Source organism: Callospermophilus lateralis, chromosome 3, assembly GCF_048772815.1.
Source record: "Callospermophilus lateralis isolate mCalLat2 chromosome 3, mCalLat2.hap1, whole genome shotgun sequence".
NCBI classification, from domain to species: Eukaryota; Metazoa; Chordata; class Mammalia; order Rodentia; family Sciuridae; genus Callospermophilus; species Callospermophilus lateralis.
In genome coordinates, this window is record NC_135307.1 from 33196527 (window position 1) to 33206236 (window position 9710).

At 41.6% G+C, this 9710-nt stretch overlaps 1 protein-coding gene across 1 annotated transcript; it reads left to right on the forward strand.

Moving 5' to 3' along the window:
- Positions 1–1455: 1455 nt before the first annotated feature.
- Mettl17 (methyltransferase like 17) lies at positions 1456–8840 on the forward strand. Its single transcript, XM_076848135.1, has 14 exons — positions 1456–1564; positions 1721–1874; positions 1961–2095; positions 3527–3608; positions 3970–4051; positions 4578–4651; positions 5270–5364; positions 5638–5708; positions 5895–6002; positions 6233–6301; positions 7069–7119; positions 8010–8102; positions 8324–8508; positions 8586–8840. The coding sequence occupies exons 1-14, from the start codon at positions 1484–1486 to the stop codon at positions 8713–8715; spliced, it is 1410 nt and encodes a 469-aa protein (XP_076704250.1). The 5' UTR covers positions 1456–1483; the 3' UTR covers positions 8716–8840.
- Positions 8841–9710: the final 870 nt, after the last annotated feature.

The window sequence follows — 9710 nt, forward strand, 5'->3', positions numbered from 1 at the left end:
ACTCTGTGAGGTAGCAACTATTTTATAAGGCTGCTCTAGAATTCAACCACAGAATACCAGACTTCAGAGGCCAACACTTTACCCCTATATTTTGCTACATAATATTATATTACAGCTGATCTATAAGTGACAGGGATAATTTATTCGGGTCAACATTTAAGTCAACAATTTAAATAATAAAAGCAGAGTACCACAAAAGATGAAACTTAAGTGTGGCAGTGTAAATCAAAATGAAAGGGGAAAATATGAACCAAAGGGAAGGTGAACCTGAAAAGGAGAGTAGTGAGGAACACATTTACACAGCTGTCATACATACCTCCTCAAGTCTCCTTCCAAAGATTCAAATTATAAAGAAGTTTGCTTTATTAGAATCAATTTTAAATGACCCCAATACAAACAGGACATTTAACTCTCCAGCTGATATAGTTTCCTATATTTTATCTGATAATTATCATATTTGGTTTCTTGCAATTACACCGTAGTTTAAAAGTAAGACTCACACTTACCCTCCACAGGGTTTTTGCGTTTGGTGCACATGCTAGGAAGTGCACTGAGCTACAATTCGGCCCCCTGCCTAGGTTTAAACCTAGTGTTCACCTAACAAGTTCTGTCATCTTGAGCCCATTTAACCATTTGCAGTCTGAATTTCTTCAATCGTGCTTTATACGATTTGGGAAACTAAATGAGGTAGAAATATGAAAGTTCTTGGCGTGGTGTCTGTCACATGGATATTCTCAATGTTAGCTTAGTAAAAGAATCAGTTTAATTCGAACAAAACCTAATAAATGTGGGGGGGGAAGCTTACTAACTAGACTTCATATTTATTAATTGTTAACTTTTGGGGGGGCGGTTGAGGGGTGGATACTGGGTATTGGATCCTGGGTATGGTAGGGATGCTTTACCACTGACCTACATCACCAGGACCTTTTATTTTTATTTTGAGACAGGGTCTCACTAAGTTGCTAAGGCTGGCCTCGAACTTGTGATCCTCCTGACTCCACCTCCCAAGTAGCGGGCATCACATGCGTGCCCTGCCGCACCCAGCTCAACTATTAATTATCTAATAATTATTAATTTTGATTATCCTTGGCGGCCTAAATCTGATTTTTCTCATTATGTCTTTTTATTTCATATTTTCCCCTTTCCACTACCGGGAAACAACCCAAACGCAGAAGTCTCCAGGCAGGAAAACAAGAAATACACCAAGAAAGAGTATTCAGCAGTCTAAGGCCTGCCCCCGCTCCGCCCCCTTGATTTCCGGTCCTCCAGCTGATTATGTCTGAACTGCAGCCCAGGTCCCGCCTACGTAGGGTTTCTCCTCGAGGAGATTTACATATAGACTTCTCATTGGCTACTAGTAAGTGGTCGCCCTTCTCATTGGTTGATACTGTCTCGCGCGAAGTCCGCGGAGCATGCTCACCGCGTCGTTGGGCGTGAGGGTCACCGGCACCTACAGTTCCGTTTCCGGTTTTCCTCCAGAGCCATGGCTACCGTAACGACACTGAGGTTCCTATTGACAGTAGGCAGATGGCGCCGCAGCCGTGGAGTAATTTTTCAGTTCCGAGTAAGTACCTACTTCCTTTGTTCTTGGAGAGACTGGGTTTCCAGAGACAGCTCCGGTTGAAGAAGGAAAGCTCTCGGCAGCCCCTTCCTTTTAGTAAGCGTGTAAGCGCCTGCCAATTTCATTTCTGGCAATCAGCTTTTCTTTCCCGGCCTGCAGACGCTCGCCGTCCTCGTGCCCGGTGTGACCCAGATAGATAACAAGTCCGATTTTCTGGGGAAAAAGCCCCATCGTAAGCACCCCGGCATCCTACAGCTTCCGTACGTGCGGCTGCCACAGGCTCTGACTAACGCCGCCCGGGTACTACTGACTGGTGAGTATCTGCGTGAATGAAGGTCTGAAGAGAAAAGCCACTAGGTCTGCACGTGTGTGATTCCGCTTTTCATATTTGGCCCATAGAGAGCTCAATGTCCAATGTAGAGAAGGAGGTGCATGCACTGACCAGTTATCTCTGGAGCCGACGTTTGCCTGTAGAGCCAGAGGAGTTGCAAAGACGGGCAATACATCTTGAGAAAAAATTCTCGGAAAACCAAGGTAGGGTTTAAGAATAATTAACGAGTAAGCCAGTTTGAAATATTAGTGGAAAAATGAAGAGCAAGGAATAATTTCACAGCTTTTCAAAAAGACGCTGAAGTTTGTTTTGATTTTTCCTTTATCCAGGGGTGCTTTACTGCTAAGCTACATCCCCAGCCCCTTTATGTTTTATTTCTCGCCAAATTGCTGAGTGTTGTCCTGAACTGCTAAAACTGGCCTCAAGCTTGATGATCCTCCTGCCTCAGTCTCCTGAGTCCCTGAGATTACAGGAGTATGCCACTGCTCCTGGCTTACATGCTTTCTTTTTGGCAAACCATTCCTTATGATGATGCCTTACTAGAAGGTAGATTAGTCCAGTGTTTACCCGGGGAGTTTGAATAAAAGTTAAAAAATCCAGATCTTTGGGATTTGGGGTTTTGTCGCCCACCCACCCACCCACCGAAGTCCAGTGGATTAGGACCTTCAACTTTTTTTATTCAGTTGAAATAAAGTCCTTGTATGGCTCCCTGTTCAATACTGAAACCTTCAGGAATAAGAAGAATAAGTATAATTCAAATTATTTTCATGATTGTGAGCTTTTTTGGTATTACAGACCTGCCTTTTTTATTTTGTTGTACCTGGTTTAAAGTAGGCATTCAATAGATACTTGTTAAATTATAAACTGAGAACAGTTGTGAGACTTAGATTTTTTCAAGCACTTTTCCTCCCCATGGGAACATTGGAGATATCACAATCTTAAGTTTTCAGAAAATGAGCAAATCCACAAAATATCATCCTTATCCTATCCTTTTTTGTTTGTTTTAGTTGTAGAGAGACAAATGCCTTTATCTTTTTGGGGGGTGGGTACCAGGGATTGATCTCCGAGGTACTCGACCACTGAGCCACATCCCCAACCCTGTTTTGTATTATTTTATTTAGAGACAGGATCTCACTGAGCTGCTTAGCACCTCACCATTGCTGAGGGTGGCTTTGAACTCGTAATCCTCCTCTTTCAGCCTCCCAAGATGCTGGGATTACAGGCATGTGCCACCACACCTAGCTTACTTTGTTTATTTTTATGTGGTGCTACGGATCAAACCCAGTACCTCACATGTGCTAGGCAAACGCTCTACCACTGAGATACAACCCCAGCCCCTCTTTAAGTTTTTAACACACTTCTCTTTAATGTAAAATAAAACATTTTGGATAGGATTGGTTCAGTTGAATAAACTGCTGTTAGAGGCAGAATGCTATTTAATACACACTGATGTTGGTAGTCTTTATTGTTACTGTTACCTGGAGTTTCTCTCTAGGTTTGACTTCTCATCGTGAGCTTTGAAGGCTTTTGTCAGGTGGGGAATAAAGGAGGATTGAGTGGGCATTTTATTCAAATATTGGATCTGATCCCTATTCTCCCTAGGTCCTCACTTCCAGTCCTTATTCTCACCGCAGACTTACCTCAGACAGAGGAGAAACTTCGTGAAGCAGTGCTACATGTCCTACGCAAAACTACTTACCACTGGCAAGAACTGAGGTAAGGAAGGGCCAAAAAGGGTGCAAAAGAAAGAAATGTTGAACTTGAAAAGAGGTGGAGGACTGCATTTATACAGTCAATTGGTGTTTGAGAAAGCTACCTGAACCTTTCTATATTTGGAAGTAAAAGTACTGAACTGGAAGGGACAATTCCAGAGATTTCATTTCCTTAAAATATAATAGATAACCAGAGAATTCAGATCATTTCCCAGTAAGTGTGACTCTGGTTTTTGTTTTGTTTTTTGTTTTATTTTGTTTTGTTTTTTGTGGTGTTGGGGATTGAACCCAGGGCCTTGTGCATGCGAGGCAAGCACTCTACCAACTGAGCTATGTCCCCAGCCCTGATCTGATTTTTGTGACAGCTACAATAAGGAACTGAGTCTGGTGTATATGGCAGCAAGACTGGATGGTGGCTTTGCAGCAGTCTCCAGGGCATTCCATGAGGTAAAAGTCCCTCAACTTCCAAACTGAACCCTTTTACTATCAGCTTCCACATTCATAAAGTAGTCTTGTAGAGTAGATTCTTGGGACATTATATATGCTTTTGTTACGGGGGTGGTACCAGGAATTGAACTATGGCACTCTACCACTAAGCCACACCCCCAGCCCTTTCAAATATTATATTTATTAGAGAGAGGGTCTCACTGAGTTGCTTATCACTTTACTTTTGCTGAGGCTGGCTTTGAACTTGCAATACTCCTGCCTCAGCCTCCCAACCACTGTGATTACAGGCATGTGCCACCATGCCCAACTTATACATACATTTTTTTAAAAGAGGTCTTATTTATCCTCTGGAAGGATTCTGTAACCCAAGAAAAATTTAGCATCATTGTTTTAGGAGCTTTCTATTCTCTAAAGTATTTATATTGAATTTAAAACACATTCACATCTCTATCATAGTCTCTTAATGCGTATTTTCTAAAACTCTTGAGTCTCTACTACTCTTCTGTGGGCTTATATATTCCTTCAGATCAGGATTCGGATTCCAGAGTTCAAGCCACAAACCTTGATGGACTTTGGTTCTGGTACTGGTTCTGTCACCTGGTAAGTAACTTTCTTTAGCCCTGTCTTTGTCAGTTTTATATTTGATAGCCATATTTGTATGCTTCATTATCAAGAGACTGGGAAACCAAAGGGAGAATAGGAAATTTGCAAAACTAGAATGTTTCTTCCCTTAGAGTAGGCCAAGCAAAAGAAAATATATAGATTGGGGATAGAACTTACATGTGAAGTGAAAAAAGACAATATATAGAAGGCTTTAAAAGGAAAGTTATTAGTATAGGGAATAGGTTTTACATATCAATCAAAAAATTTTTTATTTTTTGCCAACAAATAAATATTTAAATCTGCCCTTTACTCTTCCATTTTCTTTTCTTATTGTGCTTTATAGCTATACATAATGGTGGGATTTATTACATATTTTTACACACACAATATAACAGTATTATTTGGCCCAGTATCACTTCCAGCACTTCCCTGCTCCCTCCCCTTGAATCTGCCCTTCTTTTCGGGAGTTATACACGAAATAAGAAAATAACTTATAGTTTTTCTAACTACTTAACATAACCCTGTTTACCCAAGGGTGGGATTGGAAGTAGATGGATCTCTTGAGGGGATGACTCTTTGTCATGACAATTGTTGAGTTTTGTTTTACCATCTCAGGGCTGCTCACAGTACTTGGGGCCAGAGCCTTCGAGAGTATATGTGTGTGGACAGTTCAGCTGCCATGTTGGATTTGGCAGAAAAGCTACTGAAAGGTGAGAATAAGCTTTAAGGTAGGAGTTTTCCATACTTGGGGCAGGGCAGTTAAGGAAGCAAAGGACTAGTAGAAAGAGTATTTTACTGGGAAGTAGAGAGGAGGGCTAAGAGTTAATATGAATCTGGTCTCTTTCCAATATTATAGTCAAGCAGAAGGTATCAGAGAAATTTGCAGGATTGTGGTTGGATGATAAAGTTAGCAGGTGAGGGGAACTCATGATTTCCCTACCCTTTTTAATATTAGCATATTGCATCTCCTGTTTCTTTCATAGGTGGTTCACAAACAGGAGAGCCTTATGTTCCAGGTGTCTTTTTCAGACAGTTTCTACCTGTGTCACCCAAGGCAAGTAGCAGTGTTTAGGATATTCTAAATATGGAATGTGGCAGATAGAAAATTGTGGCCTCAGTCTTGCCATCCAGTATTGAATATTAGAATACAAAAGAAGGAGTAGAAGAAATAAAGGGGCTAGAACTTCTTGTATTCTTAGAATTGGGAAATGTCAGGTCTGTCGCTTGTCTTGGTCCTCAGGTACAATTTGACGTGGTCGTATCAGCCTTTGCCCTAAGTGAACTGCCTAGCAAAGCTGACCGAACTGAGGTGGTTCAAACTTTGTGGCGTAAGACAAGCCATTTTCTGGTAAGTTGAAATCCCCTTTCTCCTGATTTCATGCCTTCCTTCTCTCATTGTCTTTATTAAACATTTCTCCCCTTTGTAGATTTCTGTGTCCCTCTATTAGGGTCTCATCCCCATCTTTTGTATAATGCCCAGTTCCTTTTAGACCCTTACTCCCTCTTGAGTGCTATTGATGTTTATTTATGCTTTCATGTGATTCAGGGCTTCTGCTTATTTTCCCGTTTGGTGAACAGGTATTGTTGGAGAATGGAACGAAAGCTGGGCACCGCCTTCTTATGGATGCCAGGGACCTGGTTCTTAAGGTAAAGTTCTTTGCCCTTCCTTTTACGTTCCCAGCTGTCACCAATTATTGTTACTACCTTGAAAACTAAAGAGACTCTGTTGGGGGCTGGGATTGTGGCTTAGAGTGAAAGCACTCGCCTTGCACATGTGAGGCACTGGGTTCGATCCTCGGCACCACATAAAAATAAAGATATTAAAAAAAAAAAAAAGCCAATGGAAACCTTTAAAAAAAAAGAGACTCTGTCGCCTGTTGATAAGGGTAACTCTTAGGAAATTAGACATAAAAAATCATTATGATATAGGACAGTGGTTGGCAGATGAAGGCCTGTTTTTTATGGCCCATACATATTCATGTCTGTATTGTCTGTGGCTGCTCACACTACAAATTGCAGAATTGAGTAGTTGGGACAGAGATAGATTTTGCCTACTCTGGGCCTTTAAATAAAATTTCCCCACCCTAATCTAGAGCATTGCTGAGTCAAGAACCTTGTCTCTAGGGGAGATAATGAGCCTCTGTGTAATCATAAATTTAATTGTCCTGAAGTAAGATTTTTTTGAGAGTGGAGGTTGCTGACAAGGGAGAGCACCATAATGTGTGCCAAGTTCATGCCTTTCTACTACTGCAGAGAGAGAGTTCTTTGGCACATTAGTGATATAGCCAGCTTAACTCAAGAACTTAGTTGGTCATGATTAGAATTGAATGTTAAAGAGTCCTCAGTTCACCAAGTGTAGAAATTGAAACATGAAAATAGGCCCTGCAATCCTAGCTTTATTTCTTTGATTTCAGGGAAAAGAGAAGTTACCTTCAGATCCTCGGCCTGGCTTTGTCTTTGCTCCTGTGAGTATATTACTTCTACCTGTTGCAGAACATAGATCTGAACTTAGAGTAACCAAGAAGAATAAGAGGCTAAAGCCAAGCCAAGCCACTCTCCCCACTATTTTGTGTCCATATCCACTTTCTTTTTTTGGTACCAGGAATTGAACCCAGGGACACTTAACCACCAACCCACATCCCCAGCCCTTTTTATTTTTTATTTTGAGACAGGGTCTGGCTAAGTTGCTTAGGGCCTCACTAAATTGCTGAAGTTGGTGTTGAACTTGTGATCCCTTTTCCTCAGCCTCCAAAGTCTGTGGGATTATATGCATGCACCACTGTGCCTGGCTCTCTATCCATTTTCTGCCAACTGATTCCCTTGATTCTCTCTACCCCCTTCTCTTGTGCTGCCTTCTCCCTTGTTGGCAACCCTAGCAGAGCAGATGCCTGCTTGAAGGTGTGAACCAACTGGGAAAATGGAAAGTCCGAAAGTAATCAATAAGGAACAGAAGACAGCAGATAGAAAATAGTTTTAAAAGCTGGGTGTCTGGTGGGTCTTCCAGCCCTGATAGGAACTAGAACTGAACAAGGAAAAAGGCCCAAATTGTTTAAGGGAAAATAAAGCAAACGGTTTCAGTGTGGCAGGCTTCTTGGAAAAACAGGATAAAGATGGGAACAGCAATTTGTTTGGGGCTATGAGCTAAGGTAGGGTGTCAGCTTTAATCTGGGTAATCTGCAGCCAGTGGATTCATACCAGGATTTCTCAGAAAAGCCACCCCTGCCTTGTGATGGCTCAAACAAATCCATAATTCATGTGCACCTTCCAACACTTGACCTGTCTTGACTTTATCATTCTTGAATTTTACAATTAATAGCTCTTTTATCTTTTTTGTCTTATGTCTTTATGTTCACAGTGTCCCCATGAACTTCCTTGTCCTCAGTTGACAGCCTCTCAGCCCCTGGCCTGTAGCTTCTCTCAGGCTTACCATCCAATCCCCTTCAGCTGGGTATGTATTCTGAGAATATTGCAACAGAGAGAAGATAGCCTGGGAAAACAGAAAAAAGAGTCAGAGGTGGGAAGTTTGAGAATCCATAGAATAGCCTGGAGATATTAGAGCCTGCATTACAGAATAAGAAAAAGGGGACTTCAGGAATGTAGGGGGAGGGAGGACTAAAAGTTTTTCCTCTTATCTTTTTCCTCTAAATAGTCTGTATATTCTTATCTTAGAACAAGAAGCCAAAGGAGGAAAAGTTCTCCATGGTGATTCTTGCCCGGGGGTCTCCAGAGGAGGTTAATCGTTGGCCACGAATTACTCAACCTGTCCTTAAACGGCCTCGTCATGTGCATTGTCACCTGTGCTGTTCAGATGGACATATGCAGCATGCTGTCATCACAGCCCGCCGGCATGGCAGGTATAGAAGATGTGACAAAAATTAGTGAAATCTGGCAAAACCTGCAGCATACATTGACATCTCTTTCTATTCAATAGGGATTTGTATCGTTGTGCCCGTGTCAGCTCCTGGGGAGATCTTTTACCTGTGATCACTCCATCTGAATTTCCTCTCTCCCCTGCTCAAGATCCCCCTGAGAATTCCATAAGAGTTGACAAGGATATGTAACAATTACTTTCTTCCGTCATACCTGCCAAGGCTGAAGCTACCTGGTATCCAGTAAGAGAATGCCAATACGCCTGCATTTCTGCATTTGTTTGAAGTTTTAATAATAATAATAAATTTTTAAAGAATGGTAGTGGGTTTTGTGATTCTTAAAAGAATAGGGGTCTATTGTCCTGACTTATCCTGTAATGTAGAGAATCCTGAGATTTTTCCATGCCAAGCTTAGCACACAAATCTCAAGCTCACCATCCCCTGTAAGAATATTGCTGCTTCTGCTGAAAACCAGGAATTCCCAGGAAGATTATCTGAAATAGTGGGGAAAACCACCCTCAGCTCTCTGAGAACTGGCTCAACAGGTCTCAAGATAGTTGTGTGGGCCACCTGAATAGGGGAATCAACAGCTACCTAACTTCATTTTTTTATTTATCTCTTTCCCTTCCATTTTTCCCAGGGCCCATAAACTATCCCAGAGTTTGCCCCACACATTATCCTCAAGATTGATCCCTGTCAGTACTAAGTCTTGCATTTCTACCCCTGTGTACCCAGGCAGGATCCTTGTTTGATTCATTTCTGCTTTGTCCTAGGCCTTAGGGTTTTCATAGCTAGAACAACTTTATTCACCTTAAAACTTGAAAGTCCCTCTCCCACAGTTCATATAAAGAAACATTACCAAACCCAAAATAAGATTTGTGTGCCCTATGCACAGAAGCCAACCAATCACTGAACACTAATGCTTGGAGTAGAGAAAATTTAATAGAAGGACTAACCAAAAAGGCAGGGATATACCTCAAATCTCCCTACCCCAGGAAGCATAATTATATAAGCAGGAGTCCAGTGGAGGAAACTGATTAAAAGGTTTTTCAGACTTGTTGACACTGTAGTAGACATCTGATCATTGATCTATCAAGGGGTCTGCAAATCAAACTTGTAAATTGCCCTATGTGAAAAAAATAATAAAAGTGCTTATAGAAATGGCAACAGGGACATGGGTCACCTTG